This window comes from Microchirus variegatus, assembly GCF_963457635.1.
Source record: "Microchirus variegatus genome assembly, chromosome: 2".
Classification (NCBI taxonomy): domain Eukaryota; kingdom Metazoa; phylum Chordata; class Actinopteri; order Pleuronectiformes; family Soleidae; genus Microchirus; species Microchirus variegatus.
Genome location: NC_139803.1, coordinates 31,239,034 through 31,260,495, shown reverse-complemented (window position 1 = coordinate 31,260,495; position 21,462 = coordinate 31,239,034). Strand labels below are relative to the sequence as shown.

The window sequence follows — 21,462 nt, the reverse complement described above, 5'->3', positions numbered from 1 at the left end:
AATAAATTTAAAACTTAGTCCAAGATCAAAGCAAATATTCATCAAGCTTCTTCATTTTGTCAGAAAATGACAATAAAAACCAGAGTTGTCAATTCATTAATTGACTGCCTGCCAAAATGCAGGTAGTCTGCAGGTTTGACTGCATTAGGAAAGCTAACGTTGAGTAGTAAGTAAGTTAAACCCTTTCACATTTCCCTTAAATGTTGACAGCTGCCAAGTTTGAAGCCTGTTTGTCTAAGATGGCGGCACACGAAGGCTGCTCTTGTCAAGCAAAGCCCTCACCTCAAGTATGTACAAACAGGCTTATTCTTTGCCTACGAAAAGCAAACCATTTTTTATACACCCATACATAACACACTTCTTCTTCCGAGTTCTTCTGGCAGGCTGTACACCAACAGGTGCAACACTGCCCCCCACAGTTCAAAGTTCCCAATCACATTTTGAAGTCCGTAATCACAGGTCAAAGTTGAGATCAAAGTTGTCCTTCATTCTTGCTCTACAAACAGCGCCCCCTTTGATTACTTTGATCAAAAGAAACATTACACTACTTTTAAAAGTACGACTTTTGTTGATGGGGGGCCTTTGTTGCGTAAGAGACGGAATTTCATGGGTGCTGTGATTGCAGATGTCAAGGTGCGATTGAGGGCTTGGATTATAGGGGGCACCATTGCACCTCTTGGAAGAGGCTCGTTTTGCAGTAGATCTGTCGCATTTTTACATTTTCCGTTCAAATACCGTCAAATTCGGCACTGTACTCACCGGCCAAGTTTGAAGTATCTCAAGCGAGCCGTTGGTTATGCAATTAAAAGACAGACAGACATTCCTTGAAAACATATACAGAGCTAAATAAATTTGTGCTGCACGGAATCTAAACTCATGTCTGACTTTTGTTCTGTTTCTCGTTCTTGACAGCAACCATATTTTTCACATTAAAGCATCAGTGGGAGAGAAAAGCAGGGGGAAAATGATTAGAGAGGAATCCCAGGCATATGGCTGCAGCTTTTTTTCGGCTCCTCCTCCCCCAAGCTCTCTCCCTTCTCTCTCTCGCTCTCCGTCCCTCCTCCTCCTCCCCCTCTGCTCTCCCTCCTCCTCCTCCTCAGCAGCAGCGGCAGCAGCAGCAGCAGCAGGAGAACAGACAGAGGAGGTAGTTCAGTTTTTGAAGCCGTGGCATGAATGATCTCATCTGAACCTGATCTCCGCTTTCCCTGCCGTCGATCCTATGAGCCAGACGGGAATAAAATAACACAAACACCAGGTGAGGACTTCCCACACTCACACAAAAATAAACAAACACACACCGGCTCGGTGTTAAAGGTTCCGACCGGGCGGCGGTTTGTTGTTTTTTTGGGGAACGTAAAAGAGCCGAGCCTCGATGAAAACTCTTGTTTTCGGCTCAAGAGGGAGGAAGCACCGCGGAGGATGGGTGGGCGCTTTTTTGGCTAATTAGCTTGCTAGCATTCTTTTTTTTTTAAATTGTATTTGTTTAGATATGGGGGGCAGTACAATGGAGTCACCATATTTCACCAAAATGGAACGAGTGCCAATTAATGTGTTGCCCCTATGGAGGCATTATTTTACCTTCTGAGTCGACATATTAACCCGGTTAGCCAGTAGCGGCAGCTCCGTAGCATAGCTTAGCACAGCTAGCCGGCTAGCCATTAGCTACTAGCGCAAAATGGCCTCATTGTCGCTCGGTGGCTCTGATGCTGAAAAGACAAAGCATGCGGCAGTGACGGCTAGCGCCCCCGAGCCGCATATCTTGGACGGGTTTACCGACTGTTACACGCCAGTGACGGCGGTGGAGACAGTGTGTTGATGGCTGGGAAGCGTTCATATCAGTACTACCGTGTTTTCAAGTTGAATTATTAATTTAGCACGGAGCTAAAGTGTTAGTGCTGGTTCCCAGTGTGAACAGTGGGGGATGGGTCGTGTTAGGAGCCATTGACGTAAAGCGAGGCTGCATTTTGTTTGGCTTCTGGCTCCTAGACACACACTGCGTTACTATAAACCGTAAAATGGTTTATACTAAAATATACATATTTTAATCTCTGTGTAACACAGTAGTAATTGACTCGAGTGGTGTTTGCGTAATTTCAGGCAGGTTCATGTTCTTTTTAACCATGATTACTCATTTCCTGGTTTGTACTCGTCACAGGTTTTTTTGAACACCATATAGTCAACATTTTGGTGTTAAATCTTATGATCACGTTCACTGTCATGACGTTCAATTTAATTACATGTTATTATTTACATACAATCCTGAACCCAGTCACCCAGTTGAGCATCTATAGCAGGCAATGTAAAGCTCTTTTAATCCCTCTTTCAGTGTATACATACTGAATCTTCGTTCATATTAGTTCAATTCATGTGTAATTAAACAAAAGCTCATACTTTATAATACTCAATAGAACAGATATGGCACATATTATTGACATACAATAATTATTATGCTAGACACTTAAATATTTTTTGTTTGATGTAGCCATGTACTGTGTTTTTGTATTGTCCAAAAGGATGCTGTTCTGGAAAATTGGTGGGTATTTTGTCCTTATAAATGGGAAAATCATGAAATTGATTTACATTTTTTTAGTACTTGTGGTGGACAAAATGTACAGTGCAACCCGAGATCAATGTGATTACTATGTCAGTCTGTCACAATCAAACAAACCCACACAATTAGTATTACTATTCGAAGCTATTAATTATCGAAATAATCTGTTACCGTCTTTCTGTCAATTTCACACTCACTGTGATAAAAGACCTTTGATAAAAGTATTGGCTTTATTTGATAAATTAAACAAAGGTATACAAAAAATGTTAATGCAAAAACAGTATTTTTTATCTGCAGTTATGCAAGCATAAATCACAGGAGGATTAATTGACATTGTGGTTATTAATATGCATTGCATGTAACTATAGTAAACATGGTTGACTTAAAAAAAAAAGCACATTGCATTTGATGTAGTATTTGTCTGCTGTGGATGCTTTATGACCTTGAGATATATATATATATGTATATACATTTATTTTTAATTATAAATTAATCATATAAAGTAAATGTTGACCATTATTCATTTAATTTAAAATCTTGGAGATTTAGCCTCAAAATGCCAAACTATTGGGTGTTCTAAAACGTTCGTCTATATATTTGCTAGAAAATATCAAGTGTCCAGATCTGTTTTCTTCTCTTCTGTGTATTATTCTTTGTATAAAAACCCACAACAAAACCAAACATTGTGCTTTCTCTCAAGTTTGTATCAAATCAAAATCATATTTGAATTTTTACACCTTGTTGTTTTTGTCTGCAGTGAGATAGTGCTCTCTCTAGTGTTTCTTATTTAACAGGGGCCCCGCACAAATGCAACACACAAGGAAAACAACACATGTCTATAAATGATTTCTCACTCTTTTGTATTTTAGATCTCCAGGCATCTTCATACATTACCTTTTTCCCCCTATTTTATCCACTGTCAGGAAATGTTACTCTGCATTTTTCTTTTTGCTTGAAAGCGAGGACTCAAAGAACTCCCGACTCCCGAACAATCAGTGTCTTTTAGATACACGTCTTTGTTTGTTGTGGACTGTAAAATTTCTTAAAATGTGGTGTGGATGTAGTTCAATCATCTGATCAGTCAGGTGAAGACAGCAGCTGTTATTACATCATCTCTTTCTGTCTCAGAGAAGCTCAGCAACTCTTGTGAACTAGAAATCACTCTTGATGTCATTTGTAAATTGACTGAATGTTAAAGTATGTGGTGTTTAGTTGTCACACCAGGGTTTTTTTTAGCTGCAAAAGCTGAGTGCATAATGTTTTAATTTTGAAATTCTGTATAATTTGCAGAGCTTATTGGCTTTCAGTCGTTTGTTGTTGAAGATTAAAAACATATTCTGCCTTGTTGGTTTGCAGATGAATTGTGACATTAACCACAGTTTCTCAGAGCATTTAGTTTCCACAGAAAAGCGGGCCATTTTTGTAAAACTGTTAACAACTCTTTGCTGTTTGTTTTTAATTTTGAGTCCCAACATTAATTAATCTTTTTTGTGACTTTCCTCTTTTTTTTAAGTAAATGTATCACTGATAGAAAATGGAAGAAAGTGGAGTCGTTCACCCAAATGCCCTGCCCACAGGTTTTTACACACACAGAGAGAGAGAGAGAGAGACCCAGCCGGACACTGCACACACAATTTTTTTCTTCTGTCTGATGGAAAATTAAATGACACAGGCTGCTGTTCAGAGCTCACTCTCCTGTTTAATGTGCATCCCATTTATTTTTGGAGTCGGAGGGCCTTTGCTGTCAGTGTTGTTCACTTCCTATAAGACATTTGTACGAAGTGGTGTATAATAAGGAAGTTGACTCTATTTTTCTTCCCCTCCTCAGTGAAGAGAAAGTGGAAATCTTGTTCTACTGGTTTTTGAAGTGTGGCGTGCGTGCGTAAACCTGGAAACCTGATATCCCCTGTAAATACTAGTGGTTATTTGCACTGTTTTGTGAATATTGTGAATGCTGTTACTTTTCATATCACCTTTACCCCCCTAAAAGCACCTTATTGATTAGGAAATCCAATTCTTTTGATCACAGGTGGCACTGGGACAGAAAATGTCACTGATCATGTAACTTGTGTGCTGTTGTTTTTTCTTCCTCCTGACAAAGGTTTGTCTAGTCTGTGCTTACTTTGATGCAGCGTCCGTCTTTAGTTGGTAACCATGCTATTTTCGGTGGCTCAGTGGTCTGTTAAAAGTGTGGTTGTTCCGCCCAGCAGGAGTCTTGCCTCAGACTGGCCTAAAATGGGCAGAAATGGTGCTGAACAAAAGCTGCTTGTCGCTCGTACAAAAGTACTTGAAGCGTTGCAGCCGGGACCAAGCTGCATTGCTATTGCCTGTGCCTCTCAACAGGAAAGGTAGAGCAAACTTTAAGAAAAAAAACAACAACTACAACAAACTGTTTACTGTATAGTTCATAGAGACTTGTAGAGCTTAGTTTTAAAGTCACAGCTGCCGTTGAGCAGATTGTAGCGTTAACTTCCTAACGTCCACACACGCATACATTACACCACATAAGGGCTGTCATTTTTTTCTTAAAAATTTGAGCGATTGTGTTTTTGGAGATGGAATTTGGCTAGGTTGCATTTTTTTTACACCAAAACAAAACACGGTAATATTTTTCGAATGGGCCAAGATGGCATTCAAAATGGTTTTCCAACCTTCGTCAAACTAGTCATAATTCTGTCTGTGGAGAACTTATTGCATTCCAGCATGTGCATACTAAATAAGAAATAAAATAATAAGAAGCACAAACCTTGTTATAGCTGTATACTTGTATTCGAATCAGTCAATTTGTTATCAAAATTGGTGCTGAATAATGAAAGTCATTTGTTGATTAGTTGTGCGGTACTTCAACTGACTGGTTGTATATTTAGATCTCAGAGAGTTTTTTACAGTTCCTCCCTGAATTTGGTATTCTGTGTGGATAAAAAGTGACAACCCTTCACCACATAGTCATTAAATATCACACATTTACATAACTTCTTTTCACAATCACCACAGCTAGTGAAAATCATTAGACATTTGATTTGTTTTTCAGTGTGATAATGTAATTTAAGCCCAGTTAAGTGTTTAGATGTCTGGTGTTTGACTGTGTCTCTGTCTCCTCACCATCATCGCAGATAGACGACATGTTCCCGAAGGGCACCAAGCGCAAGTTCTCAGACTCCGCGGAGGAGCCAGTCTCCAGTGGCGAACAGGCCCAGACGCCATCATCTGCAGCGGCGGCGGTGACAGTGGCGGCTCGGACGCTGACGTCCTCTTACAGCCTACAGCGGCAGTCGCTGCTTGACATGTCGCTGATCAAGCTGCAGCTCTGCCACATGCTGGTGGAGCCCAACCTGTGCCGCTCGGTGCTCATCGCCAACACGGTGCGACAGATCCAGGAGGAGATGACCCAGGATGGCACCTGGCAGATCATGACGCAGGCCCTGGCTGCTGCCCAGTGTCCCACCGAGCGCCTGGTGGCCACCGAGGTGCTGTGCCGGCAGACGGACGCGGCAGCAGCAGCACAGGCCGGCCAGAGCCCGAAACCCTACTCGGTGGTCGGTCTGGACGAAGGCTACCACGCTGAGGAGGTGGTAATGGAGGGAGAGGTGGAGACGGAGGTCACCATGTCCACCTTGTCCCCAGTCTCCCCACAGATGTCCTCGGCGTCGTACTTGGCAGGACCCTTTGGGATGGGGCCCTGCTGGGAAGAGGAAGAAGACGACATGGAGTGCGAGGACGAAGAGGAGGAGGACAGCGAGGAGTGTGTGTCGGAAGGAGAGGAGGGCGAGCGGGACCACCTGAGCGGAAACTCCAGGACAGGGGAGCAGGTTTTTGGGACCTTTGAGATCAAGCACCCGGCGCCGCCCCCTGACCCTGCACTGGAGGAACTGTTTTCAGACGTGGACCCGTCCTACTATGACCTCGACACGGTGCTGACAGGAATGCAGAGCTCGCCCAAGATGGGGCCTTATGACCTGCTGGAGAGCCTTTCTTCTCATGGGCCCACGGCTCTGAGCTCCAGCTCCAGCTGCAGGTCGGACCTGAATGAACTGGACCACATCATGGAGATCATAGTGGGATCCTGAAACGGAACATTTCTTCTGGCCTGTCCTGATCCCACAGACTCTTTCCAGACTATGCACAGCACATGTGCATGTTCTGTTTGTGGTATTGTTACACACGGGCGCTGTCAGTGGTTTTGGGGCAAATTGGGAAACTTAACAGTGGGTTGCGTAGATTTTTTGGGATTGGCTGTTTGTAAGGGATGTAGTTATTACGGCCATGTTGACGAGTCGGCAGCTTCATGTTTTAGTAACTAAATCGAATAACATTGGACGTTGAAAAGGGTGAAATTGGTAAATTTGGGGATTCACACGCACCGCAGTTAGTTTCCCACTTTGCGGTTTAAAAAAAAAACCTTGGACAGTTGTCTTGTGAGAAGGCAAAGATAATTACCTATACCATGATGCATTCTTATTTACGTATTTTCCATGTTTTCGTCTGTCATTCATTCTGTCATAACTAGCTCCTCCTGGTCGCACTCTGCCGTTTATTATTTGTCCATTTTCTATTTATTGTTACATGGACTGAGGAACAATTCATCACACTACATCCATGCATCAGAAAACCAGAACAAATTGTAAATCCAAATCTATGAATCAATGCATATTTTCCTAAAGATTTGAGCAATTATGAATGGAATATATGTATATGTACGTATGTGTATATAGAAATATATTTTTTGCATTATACAGCTGGGGGGATTTTGCAAGTATCATTTGATATTATTATTACTGTTTTTTTTGTCCCCTCCCAGGCGATTTTTAAAATTTTAATGTAGCCAGACTTGAGACGGTGTCTTCCCAATGGTTTGGTAAAAAGAATAAGTCAACTGTAACCGCTGTCAGGACTCTGGCATCGTCACACACCTTTATCGGCGCTGTTCCTTCATTTTCCTCTAAAGCTTTACGTGTGGCAGGGAATTTACCACTGACCACCAAATAACACACAGGCTGGTTAAGATTTGTTTACATTCACCACAACGGCAAATTTCACGTAAGTTTCCTGCCCATTTATCGTCTTTACACATCTGAGAATCTCAACGACAATAACAGCAGCTTCTCCCTGAAGCGTTTGGAGAAACCCCGGACTGAAAGCTGCATCAACAAGCCATATTTCTTTCTCTCGTTTGTCTGAATGACAAATGAAGAGTTCTTCTCTGTTAACCCATCTAATTTATTGTTGTTTTTATTTATTGTATTTATTATATCTAGGTACAGATATGCCATATCGACTTCATTGGCCCCGATGAAATTATATTTATCCAAATTTCGCCCCCTTCATTTTGAATGCAGTACCTATTTAGTCCTCACATTTATAAGAAAAAAAATAATAAAAATATTAAAAGTAATAACAACAACCGGGTTACTATTCAAATCACTATGCAGCTCTGTCATACGCGTTTCAAAAAATGATTGTATACGACTCCAATGTCCTTTAATTCCTTTATGCAAACAGTTGCCTTTTCTCCTCAAGATGTGGAAAAATCCAATGCATTTTTCAAAATTGTTCCTTAACGTGATGAAGAGATTAACTCAGGCAAACTAAATGTATTGAATAAAATACAGTATTACGACACGCTTAATACCTTACCGCAACACTCCTGAAGGATGTCACTCTGGTCTGAATGGGAGCTAGAACTTCAAAGACTAATTACCGTTGTAAAATGTATGCATTTTTTTATATTAAGGAAAAAACATTGTAGCATCTTTGTAAATATTTTTTATAATAAAAGGTGCAACTATAGACTGTGTGTGGTGTCATTTTGTTATGTTTAAATGTGTTTGTTATGTTTAAAACTGGGGTAAAAAAAAATAAGGAAACTGCAAATATGTTTGTGCCATGTGACAAAATTGTAATTCACATTTAATAGAAACACACTGGTGATGCATAAATGTGTGAGTGTGAATGGTTAGCATCCATTTCAACAAAAACGATTGGGTTGATCAGAAAATATTTGATCAAACGAGTGCAGTTCTGCATTCACGACTCTAAAGTCATGGTTCAGGTTTTTCGTGCTTTATTTTTTACTGACTGAAAACTTTTAAGTTTGCAAATCATCCGCTCTCCCACACCAGTCCATAGAGAAAATCAACGATTTTAGCATGTAAAGCCACAAAATAACACATTTGAATCTGCTCATGAAGGCAGCATTATATTAATAACTCCAGCGTGCTGTGGTGTAAAATTGCTGAATTTCTCTATGGACTTTTGTGTAGAGGAGTGAGCGGTTTACAAATTGACAAAAATTGCAGTTAATGAATGACGTGTTTAAGATATTGCAGACTAAAAAGATGTAGATTTAATTTGACTACTCTTGCAAGAAAAATAACATTTTCCTGGTGTCTCCTACAGTGACCATGTTTTCACTGAGATCAAGCGAGACTTGAGCTGGTAACAGTGTCAGTACTTCATACAACCACAATTTAGGGTAAAAAAAACCTAAAACTTAACTGTTCCTTTAAGGATTTGCAAATCCACTGGAAATGAAAGTGTATTGTCTGTGTATCTGTATATGTCCTTTTGTAGGGGTGTAAAACCGAAACAAAAAATGCAAAAGAATCAAACGTGACCCAATGGTAGAGCGACCTTTGACCTCATGTGCTCGCTTGTTGATGTTGGAGTGTGTGCTTAGAGGTTTAACTAAAACCCACTTTAAATGTTACCCCCATGGTGGAGATTCCTAAATATGAAGCAATCAAATCACCATTGTCTCTCAAAAATGCAGGAAATCTGATTCAGTCACGAGGTATTTGTCCATTTAAAATTTAAAGAGGTAAATAAAATCTTGTAGCTCACTCTGAGTGCTGGCCTTCCGCCCGCTCTTTGGTTGGCCCATAGTTAAAGATTAATCGGCTCTCGGTGACTCAGCAAAAAGGCAGCCTGAGGAAAAGAAAGACCGAAGCAACTCATCAGAGAAAGAGACTATTGTCGCGTCATCGTACAAAGCAGCAACAGTGAGGCAGCCACTGATAAACCTGTGGCAAAACTAGGAATTTTGTTGATTAAAAGGGTGGATTATTTTCTTGTATTTTTGCCACTACTATTACAATAATATTCTTTAAAACACCCCAAAATGGAGGTCAGCTGACAGTGAATGCAGCGCTTTGTGAATGTTAACGTTGTGTTCAGGGGGAGTAAAAAAAAAAGAAGGGGAATGGAGAAGTTTAAATGTGACAGGTTCAGGAGGAAGTGAGGGGGGGGAAACGTGAATTAAGAAGTATTTCCTTATTTGGTGTTTGCCCTCCTCCTACTCTTCCCCGTCACTTCCGCCCTGCCTCTTCCTTTCTGAGTCACCTGTCTCTTTAAAGCGATGCGTTCAGGTGCTTGCTGCTCCTTCTGGATATTTCTACCAATGATACTTTTCGTTTTAAAATGTTGTCGTGATTTTATTACTTTGATACCTGATCATCTCTGACACCTTATACATATTCTCAATTGGGCTTCATGTTACATTCAAGGTCACGTGTTATTGTATACCTTTTTGAATTACTCTGCACCAAAAAAAAAGCAAGAGTTAATGTTTCCTCTGTTTAATAGCACACATAAATGTTGAGCGAGTATTACGCCAACTCCACCTACAAAATACAGCTATTGTTTGAATATTAATAATAATATTAACATTATGATTTGTTCTAATAGTTTTTTTTTTTTGGTGGTATTTAAGTATTTTCCTTATAATTACCAGGTGTTCAGTTTGCTTCAAATACCTCTGCAGACAATTTTAAATAAAAACAAAACAACTTTAATAGCATTATAGTGGAAGTAGAGCCATATAAAATACTTTTCATGTGGCTTATTAGTTATTTAATCTAGTGGTTTCAAGGTTAGAGGTCAGGCCCCACTGTTTGACATCCTATTCTGGCGGTAAAACTGAAATTTGTAGAGCATTTGCGCTCCTGCACAAGTTCATAGAGAAAATCAGTGATTCTAGCTATTTTTGGTCAATCTGAGAAAAGGATTTCACACACCGATATTACAAGATGACACGTTTGAAGTTACTGTTGGGAGGCAGTAGTGGATCAAACACCTCCTGTGTCACTATCTATACATTTCTCTATGAACTTTGGTGCAAGGAGAGTTAGTTCAGTTTCACGCCAGAAAAAGGCTGCCTCACTACGAGGTTATTTTACAGAAATGGTAGCAAACCTTAAAAAACAACAACAATAAACGTAAACTAACCCATACATATTGTACGTTGACGTGATCTAACGCGGCTCAAACTCAAACGCTAGGTAAGATAAGGATCTTATCGTAAATGTCGCTCTTTCGCTCCCACACGTGTGCTCTGAACAGAAGTGCTTGACTTTTACGTGACGCCCGTGAACGCAGCAGCAGCTCCGTGTCGGAACAGCCGTCCTCACATTCGTTGCCCCGTGAGTGGCGGAGGCGGGGGCTTGATCTGCGGCCGCGTCCACCAATCAGAAGCGGCGCTGGGCTGCTGCCGCTTGGCCCCGCCCCCTGTCCCTGGACTTCACTGCTGCTGTGGATGAAGCGACGGTCACGGAACATTCCTCATCTAAGAGCGAGACTCCACGGCGCAGGGACACGGCGACAACCGAGCGAATACACGGGAGTTATAACACTTTAATGACACCATCCACGGACACGTAAGGTTGGTTTAATTCTCTCCTTTTATTTACTATTCTCTTTTAAGTAAATGTCTGTCAAGTCCACCCCCCCCCCCACTTCCATTTAAACTCGGGGTTTGGTTTTTCCCACTGAGGTCCGGGCACCGTTAAAGGGGGTTAAGGTGGCAATTATCTGGCGATTAGGGCAAAATAAGGAAAAGCAAATGGATAAATTATGTATTTTTAATTAATTCAAACATTTCTAAGTTTCTAAATCCAATCAGATATGAAACACTGTCTGTAATAAATCAGTTTTAGTCGCCTCATGTGGAGCTAAACTATCATTAAAAGAGGTTTTGTGTGTGATTATTTGTGTTATAAGTGAAAACGAGACAGACTCCGTGATAGTGATGTGTGTTACTAATGTCTGCATAGATGAGTAAAGTGTCGAAGCCTGCAGGAGAGTCAGTCTGTGACTCATACAGTAACAGCTGAAATACTCGCTTATGTAAAATGTCTGAAATAAAAAAAAAATAGTCTCCCACAGTCTGTACATTTTCATACACCAAAAAGTCATCAGTCGTAACCAAAGTAGTAAAGTACTTTATATTTATATATTTTTTGACTTTATTCTCTCTAGATTAGCTGGTTTGTCTTTTAAATGTATTGTAATTACAGTTTTTTCAGCCATTGTTTGACATTATCACACTTGTGAAGTGATAGTTTGGGTGTGTTAAAGGGTGTTTGTGTGAGACTGACTGTGCCGTGAGCGCCCCCTGCTCTGAGAACCAGGAGTAGTACTACTAAAAATAACAAAAAACACACATTTTAGCCACTCAATAAAAAGCTATGTTAGCTGAAGTCTCGGATATTTTCACTCACCAAACTCCATTGAGAAAACCAGTGATTTTAGCTCACAGGGGACACAGGAGCTGTTGGTCTACTGCTGTCTCATGTGGTCACTTTGTGTCCAGTATGAGGTAAATCACAACAACGGTTTTCAAATACAGAAATCACAAAATAACACATATGGAGTTACTGATGGAGGCAGCAGTGGGTCAACAACTCCTGTGTGTTGTGATGTAAAATCAGAGATTTTCTCTATGGACTTTGGTGCAGGGAGTGAGTGGTTTACAAAGTGACTCAAGCTGAAGTTTCCAAAAATGATTGCCAGCTTTACAATATATTATGTGATACGCTTTTCATCAACACAATACATAAGAAATTGACTATTTAAACAATATTTTTGTTGATTATTGGCGTCGTTTTGAGCTACGTATATTATGTTTAACCTCTGCAAATGTTGAAAAGAGGATAAAACTACAATTTGATGAAAATCTGATGACTTGATGACGTCATAACTGGTGAACTCTATGCATCAATCCAAGGTCGATGTTGGGTCGAGGCGTGAAGCGGAAGCGGAGCTGCCTGGAGGAGCTGGAGGCAGAGGTTCTCCCTGCTGCTCCTCCCGTTGTGATGGAGGAGAAGGAGCAGCAGCAGAATGACCACCTGAGTCACCTGCAGCAGCGTCAGCTGGTGCTCGGCCTCTGCTTGGAGAAGCTTCAGCGTTACCAGGTCGGCGTGGAGCTGAGCCTGCGCCGCTCTGTGCTGCTCGTCAACACACTCCGACAGCTCCAGGAGGAAGTGAGGAGCGACGGGGTGGGAAACCACAGCCACGCCGACTCCCGTCTCCTCATGGACGACATGCCAGTTACGTGCCCCGGGTGCTTGGAGGGCGATGAGGACAGCCTGCCCCTGTCTCCACCTGAACTCTCGTCCCAGGAGACAGACAGTTCGCCCCACCTGCAGAAATCACTGCCCGGCGCGACGGTCAGCGCCTTCAGTGACGCGGTAAACGCCATGGGCTACCTCGGCGACCTGGCCCTGGACGACATCTTCGAGGACATCGACACGTCAATGTACGAGACGTCGGATCTGGTGTCTCCCTGGGCGACGGGCTCGCCGTGGTTGCTGTGGGCGGACGACGAGGACGTGAAAGTGCGGTCGCCGGCTCACGGTGCGCCCGCGAGCCTCCAGTCGTGTCTCATGGACCTGAACGATCTGGACCACATCATGGAGATTCTGGTCAAGTCCTGATCACCAAAACACTTTGACACTTATGTGAAGTGTGAACGCAGCTACTCTGACGGAAACGGGGAACAAAGACGGCCGAGCATGCACGCCGCAGGTATTTTAAGGCTCCACTTGACATTTTTTCCTGGAAAATCTGCTTTAAATTTAGCAACATTTTTCAGTATTTTCAACTTATGGACAAAAACGTACACAGAAAATGTGTATTTTAAGACACATTTGCTCAGTTTCTGCAGGAAACAGAACCAATGTGACGAAAGTTTAGTAACCGATTGTTAAATTATGAACAAAAATGCAGATTTTTTGTCTCTCAGATGAGAAAAGTTGCTTATTTTCTATTATTTAATAACATATTTAAATGCACCTTTATAGGAATCATTGTATTTTAAAAAAACAACAACACAGAAAGCAGGTAGTTTTCCATTTTCACATTCCCAGCACATTCAAAATTGCAGCATCTGTGACAGGAAGTTTTGAAACAGACAGAACTTGACGACACAACTTGACACCAAGTTTTAACTACAAGATTTTCCCTGAATTGATTTCAAAGTGGAGCTTTAAAGTCCTCAGCATTTCTCTGTTTCTGTTGAAGAAAATGAAGAAAAATTGCAGGAACCTGAGCTGCCGTCAGTTCAGTCTCGGGTTGATTATTAATTGAAATCTCTTCAATTACTTAAGAGGGTGTTTGTGTGTGTGTGTGTGTGTGTGAGTCTGAATGCTTCTTCATGTTGAAAGACCTTTCAAACAGATATCAGCCAAAAACTCGACCATCTTTGTATTTGTCTTGTTTTGGCGGGAATTTTCCAGCCAAAGAAGCTTCCAATCATTGGGAAACGAACGCCGTGCTACGTTAGAGAAACATGTTTTAATGCCTTTATGTATTATTATTATTATTATTGTTGTTATTTTTATTATTTATGAATGTAAATCAAGCACAAATTGCAGCAGATATTACTTGAGTGTAATTTCTCTTTTTCTGGGCTTCAGTTTTGTCGTCACTGAAGAGTCTCACCACAATGTGACGATGTGACCCTTCGTCGGCAGCTCGCGTTCAGCGTAAAGTATGTATTTCTTTGTAATCCCGGCTCAGTGTGGACTAAGGCTACATCCACACGTTGTTTACAGATAGGATTTGTGTCCGTGTCCATGCTAACGGGTCTGAACGTACACAGCCAGAACTGAATAATGGAAAAATTATTTTAGTGTGAAAGAGAATGTGGATGTAGCCTGAGGAGCTCTTAACTTTGCCACGTGTCCATGAATTGTAAAACGACAACAGTCGCCTGTTTATGGCCTTTTGGTCATGTGATTTTTTAAACTTCCTGTACAGAAGGGCTGCCACTTACTCAAAGAAATCTGATATTAGTCACTATGAGTCATGTGATGTTGATCACATGCTTTCCCTGTCTGATGCGCCTCCTCCTCAGCTTACAGCTAAGCTAAAATAGTTCCACTGGTGATTGTTTGATCAGGAGGATGGTTCTGTACACATTTTCAGAGGTCACCCTGTCTCTAAAAGGTCAAGCTGTGCTCACAGTGCCCTCTGCTGGACCACTTAGTAATTACTGTAGACCGTGCGATGCACTTTTGGGCTGTATGTTGTGATTTTTTTAAGGTTGTGAAATTTGAACAGTGACAGCACGACTGTCCAGAGAGGAGGAGACGACGCGATTGTGGTTTACTCCTGTTCTACCTCCTCACCGCCCGTTACTGATAATCAAGACCAGAATCGCCCGTCCTCTCGTCTTCAATCGGTCGCCAACAACGTGCCTTAACTACTGAACCTGGTCTTTCACGTCGCTCTGAGGTCGAGTACTGTGTTGTTATGGCTGTTCTTCTTCTTAGCCCTTTTTTTTGTTCCCTCCGCTCTGTGAACACTGCTGCCATATGAGCTTAATGCATCCTGACAGGCTGACAGTGAGGGAGGATGAGGAGGAGGAGGAGGAGGGAGGAGGTGGCTTGCGTCACTCGTTCAGTAGGAGGAGTTCACAGAGCTTGTTTTGCCCAGACTCAGACCACGGACCAATCGAGTGAGACATGGGAGGAGCCCACCACTGCTTCAACAACAACAACTTGTTTTTGTTCTTCACGGTTGTGCTTGCACACACACACACTCTCACTGTGTGTGTGTGTGGATCAGCTGGATTTCTCAAACAAACCACACTTGTGCTTGTTTTTCGGTCACGTACATAATCCGTCACATCATAACAGAACGCTGCTGCAGTGTTATTTATTAATTATGATGATATAAATGTAAGTGAAGGATGTGTTTGTTTGTTTGTTTTTGCCTGATCATTAATAATGAAATGTATTTGTGTGTGTTTGGGGGATATTTTATAGATTTTATTGAATAATAACAGTAAAAATATATATATATAAAACACATATCTGCACTCCTGTTATTACACAACATCACACTTGCACTGTTTTTTAGTTTTTTAACAGATTAAAATAATGACTAATCAGAGCAGAAACACTGCTCTGTTTCAGAACACGGCTGCCCATGCATTAACAATGAGGCATCAGTCAATACTTGACATGTGCTTTATGAGCAGCCTCGTGAAAATCACCCTGGACTTTCAGCGACCTGAGTCTTGTCCTGCAGGCAAAACATCATGTCAGGCAGATTTGGTAAAGACTTCATTATTATCATTATTAGTAGTTATTTGTTTAATTAATCCAATCAAACACCCTGGTGATTTTTGAAAAAACCATGGCGTGTTTCCACCTAATTTACCCGAGTGAAAACTTTCCCCTGAAAGAGGAACCTACCAGGGAATTTTCTGGAGGGGCGGGGCTACTGTGCTGAAGAACTCTGGTTGGTTGAACACATTTTGTTTTCCGCGTTTGCCGACCATGGAATTAGATTTGTGTCAATGTGATCAAACACAAACAAAAAAATAGGTTGAAAGATCGAAAAAAGATTGAATCATTCAGAATTATTGTATTGTGTTGTTGTTGTTGTCATTGTCCGGGGCCATGTGTGACGCAATGTCACCTCAAGACCAGTGAAATAACAGCCTAAAAACAACAAGAAAGCTGAATTTTCCCTTTGTTTTACATTTAATGAAGTCACTTTAAAAAAAATATTATATTATATTCTATCACCTCTCTGGCAGCTGTGCCTTAGCTACACACTGTGTTTAAAAGGACGGTCGTGGGCCATGTTTTCATTATAACATGATATTAAGTGGGGGGGCTGCCAGTTTGAGACCCCTGGCTTAAAGGCTCTGGCTAAAAGGTAAAAGATTGCCACTTATTAAAAACACTGACTGTTGTTTTCATTTTCTCACACACTGTTTTAAACCAGAATGAGCCTTTAATATTTTCATTTTTCATTTTTATTTACAGTAGACCATCATGGACAAACTAAAACATCTTTTGAGTTTTGGAAGAGAAGAGTGTGCTGAAGGATTTTTTATCTTTAAGTGGCCCACGCTTTTGTGTCCCCCTGGTGTACTTGTGCTGTAAGTGATTATTCCACAGAAACGTTTTCTATAAAAAGGGATTTTAGCAGATTTATCAATAATTATTATTGTTACGTTGTTGTGTTTTCCTGTTTTCTTTTCAGCCTTTCAGTCTCAGTTCAGGGCAACAATGTGAGCCTCGCGTGAGACTGAGGAGTGAAATGAAAGCCGAGGCTGCCCCCTGGTGGCCTTTTTGTGACACAGCAGATGTGTGAAAGTGAGAATGACGGTGCAAATTCTCAGAGTGTGCAGTGGTGCATGAATCTGACGATTATTTTCTCGATTAATTGATGAGTCGTTTGGTCCAGAATGTTCTCTAATGTTCTTTCATGTCTCGTTTTAGATGGAGAAGAAATTAAACAGTGTTGTAATGTAACAAAGTACAAATACTTTGTTACTGTACTGTACAACATTCACATATCTGTACTTTTACTTTGTTATTCTGGCAACTTTTACTCTACTACATTACCTCTAATTCTCTTTGTTACTCATAACTACAGTAAATATCATAAACTTTATATTTGAAATATTTTTTATATAAAAAAGTGACTTCAACTTCTATCAAAGTCTTTATACAAGACTGAGTTTATTGAACCTTTCTTAAAATAATACTTTGGCGCATACTGTCTTTTAATTATTGCACAGTTTTTGTTTATTTATGTACAACTAAAGATGATCTGCAGACAAACTTCCTCTTCCATTCCTTTATACAAGAAAATATTCACATTTTAACAGCTGAAAAACTTTGGAATAACTGTGAGAAAAGATAGACAAATGAGGACAGGTGAATTAACGATAATTAAGATCCCTGAGTGCGAGAAAGTTAAAGACTGACACATGATGTGTTTACACATTTTATTTTGTCAGCACTTTTTAAATTTGTCAAGTTTTGCCTTTAATTAAAAACAATTTGTGTCCCCTTGTCCTAAGTCACTTTTACTCTGAGTACAGTACTTTTACTTCATAAGAATAATGGTACTTTCACTTGAGTAGGATATTTCAGTGCTCTTTTCTCCTCTGGTATGTAGGTTGGTTGTCTTGTTTTACATCTAACCTCTTTGAAGGGTTCAGATTAAGGATCTTGTTGTTATGTATATTTCTACACTATATCTCTCTTTTCTTTTTCCTCTCCTTTTAATTTTTATATTCTGTTGTGAGTTTTATATCTGAAAGTTCTGGACCAGGACTCCCATGGACGCAGAGAGACACTTCCTGGCTAAGGATAAATGAAGGCAGAGAAACAGGACAGATGGAATCGACCGTGTTCAGGCTTTAAATTTGACTTTGAATCAGCATTAATTTGGTGTTTCTGCCGCAGACTGTCGAGCGTCCTGTTACTGCAGTGTGTTTGACTCTGATTTCACTCCAGTTTTTCAGGGAGTGGCCACATGAGGAGGAGCAACATGTGCACTGCTGCACACAACCACTGCTCCAGCTTTAAACACTGTGATGACACTGCACAGAGTGCGTGAAGGTGTGGTTGGTGGACAGTAGCAGTAACAGAGCCGCGCTGCGTCACTCTGGGGTTTAGTGTTTCTCTGCAGGCACACGTCGGCCGCTCTGTCTGCAGCTGCAGTGAAGCCCCCTGGCCTCTTCTCGTCTTTAATGTGCTGACTCAACACAAACTGACAGAACGGAGGAAAAACAGTCCCTGCTGCTGCTGCTGTTCAACACAATGGCATAGAGAGGGTGGAAGGGAAACGTTTGACCTGCACTTAATGGACGTGAGACTTCAAATTAAAATCTGACTCTTCAGACTTCTCAATGTTTTAATCCTTTTTTACCATTACTATGTTAGAACGTATATGCAAGTGATGGGATCGGCAGTTCATTTGAGTGTACTGAATCACTAGAATCCGTTCATTAAAATGATTCGTTCACCAAATCGTTCAGTCCTTAGCAGGAGCCCAGCGCCGTGCTACATGACTCCTCCCTGAATGCAGTACGTTTCGCGCCCCGGGTCAGTGAGTGAGTGACAGCGCGAACAAGATTCATGTCCTACAGTTCTCTGTGTGTCAGTTCGTTCCTCAGACACAGTTCACCAGCTCTCTGTGTCAGTTCGTTCGCGAGATTCACATCCACAGCCACAGTACACCAGCTCTCTGTGTGTCCGTTCATTCGCGAATCATGACCGAGTCAGTGTACCGACAGCGCGAACGAATCACAGCAGCACGGCGGACACAGTTCTTATTACTAGTCACTCCCTCCCCACTAGGCACACGTTGGCTGTCGTCGTTTGCAGAAGTTTCACGAGTGAGTGACGGCGTCGGCGAACGACTTCACGAGTGATTTACAGAACGCAGCAGTTCCACTCCCGGCCGCCACGCTCACTGCTGACCTCAACTGAACTAAGAAAGGAACGAATCAGTTCATGAAGTGATCCCAGTCAGTTTCTTCACTCAAATGATTCGTACTTTCGAAAAAATCACTCATGACCGACACAACACTAGTATATACGGAGGCTATAAGAATGTGCAATATAGAGTGTCTTTCATTTTCACCAACTATATAAACACACCTGAGCAAAAAGTACTTAAACTTTTTGTAAAATTTGGGAATACAGCACAGTTCAAACTCTACTCGGCTCATTTTTATGAACAAAAATCAATTAATCTTTTTTGTAATTTATGCACTATTATCACAGATTTTTTTTTCAACAACTATGCAATATAAACGTCCATATAAGGAGTTGTGGATTATTCTGAGGGTTCATATCATGTTATAATGAAAACATGACCTTTGACCTCCTCCTCCTATATATATATATATATATATATATATATATATATATATATATATATATATATATATATATATATATATATATATGTATATATATATGTATATATATATATATATATATAAAAACACATTTTGCTGGCAATAACAGTAACAATAGGACATTTATTTTGTCTGCGAATTAACTGGAATTTAAGGGAGTCGAGTTGAAGAGTGCTAAAACTTCAAAATGGAAAAGTGCCAAAAGTAAATTTTATATAAAAATGTTATTAAATCTCTGCAGGAACCTGCAGTTTGTAAACCGCTCACTCTCCCACACCAAACTCCAAAACCAACGTTCACGGGACACAGGAGCTGCTGGTCCTCTGCCACCTCGTGTGGTCACTTTGTGTCACTGATGTGAATCTGAACGGTTCTGAGGGCTCTCAAACACAGACGTCACACGCAGACATATTTGAACTGATGTTAAATCGTTGGTTTTCTCTATGGAGTTTGGTGATCGGAAAAAAAATGCAAATATTCCAAATCTAAAAGTTGGAACTGTGATATATTTGGTGTGTTTCTTTTTGTATTTTGAAATGTTAAATACAAGATAGGTGAAGGTGTGATTGAAACGCATGCTCCCAGACATCCTGAAAGAACATAGAGTGACACAGGAATAAGAAAAAAGACTTCTCATCTTGTGACTGAGTAATTTCTCTCCTGATGAGGACACTCGTAGGAATGTGGTCCTGAAGAATAGATTCCTTTTTGTCCGATTATCTCCGAGCTCCGCCCACTGCCGTGAAGATTTAAGCGCAGGTCCGAGATGTGACCCCCCCTCCCGCCCCCAGACCCAAACACCCGCGTTCACATGGTAATGGTTTTATTCATCCTTCACAAGGTGTTATGTTTTTTTTCGCCACCGGACCTGTTGTGTTGACCGACTGTAAGACAGATGGACGGCTGGACGGTTGGACAGTGGAGTTCTTTTCAAGGTCGTGACCCTTCGACCACGAGAAGTCGCTAATTAAAAATGGGAAACGAGGAGAAAAACATTTCATGAAATTAAATTAAAAATTATAATTTCTTTGGTGGGAAGCCAGAGACGCAAATTTCACATGCCACATGACTAATGAGAGCATGAAGTTTAAAGCTGCAGTTCGTAACTTTTGGTGATTTAATTTTTTTAAATTTCTTTTATATAGTTTTGTCTCTGTTTGGTTTTCCATAGACAAAATGATTATTTGTTTAGACATATATTCATGTGCTTATTCAATATTGGATACTTGAATATGAAGTGTTTTTTTTTCCAGTGAGCGATTGATTTAAACCATAATATAAATATGTCCTATTCTGTACGTAAATGACTATAATATTCATTTTTAATGGAACCATCATTATTGATCAAATGCGTATTAAATAAAATCATCATTTCATTTATAAAGCGTCAGGAAAGCCTTTCATTTGTTTTGGCCAAAGTGCAAAAGTATTTGAAAGAAATGTCAGTGAAACTGTTGCAGATTAACCTCCCGATAATCCGATTATTGACCGTTTGACATTGACAGTTCGGACTTCAGCTGAGGTTTGTTGTTTGTGTTTTCTTTAAGTCTCCTAACGATTGACGGTTTTCTCTTAACTTATAACTTTCCACGTGATGACATCATCCGTGACAATGAAGACATCCTAGGATATTGTACTGTCACACTGTGTTGAAATTTGGGGAAACACTTAGTAAACAAACTTCAGAAAAGAGTAATTATAATATTAAATAAAGCACTGGAGATGAAATACACATGAAATTGTGTAAAAACTATTTTGGGGTACCAAAAGAGGGGTTCCAAAAGAGTGTGAAATGTAAAATAATTACAGCTTACAATGTGAACTGATGTTCTTGGTTTTTCCTCGCGCTTCACCCTGTCCCTTTTTCGGTTATTTGTCATAATTGTGTTAAATGATCTTGTCTTATTTACCTTTACTTTTGATACGAATGTAACCGAGAGATATGAGCGCGCGTCCTGGC

The 21,462-nt window shown here is 40.7% G+C and overlaps 2 protein-coding genes across 2 annotated transcripts; both read left to right on the top strand.

The window, feature by feature from the left end:
- Positions 1–1,115: 1,115 nt before the first annotated feature.
- On the top strand, positions 1,116–8,283 carry cdca4 (cell division cycle associated 4). Its single transcript, XM_083885881.1, has 2 exons — positions 1,116–1,255; positions 5,665–8,283. Exon 2 carries the CDS (start codon positions 5,674–5,676, stop codon positions 6,616–6,618), a length of 945 nt encoding a protein of 314 aa, XP_083742007.1. The 5' UTR covers positions 1,116–1,255; positions 5,665–5,673; the 3' UTR covers positions 6,619–8,283.
- Positions 8,284–12,555: 4,272 nt separating this feature from the next.
- On the top strand, positions 12,556–14,221 carry LOC310924168 (SERTA domain-containing protein 2-like; the record flags this gene model as incomplete). The annotated part of the gene is made up of 1 exon (XM_083885814.1): positions 12,556–14,221. The coding sequence occupies one exon, from the start codon at positions 12,556–12,558 to the stop codon at positions 13,258–13,260; it is 705 nt and encodes a 234-aa protein (XP_083741940.1). The 3' UTR covers positions 13,261–14,221.
- Between the last annotated feature and the right edge of the window lie 7,241 nt (positions 14,222–21,462).

Excerpts from the sequence above, each read along its gene's own strand:
- cdca4 (XM_083885881.1), top strand. The coding sequence starts at position 5,674 with ATGTTCCCGAAGGGCACCAAGCGCAAGTTCTCAGACTCCGCGGAGGAG.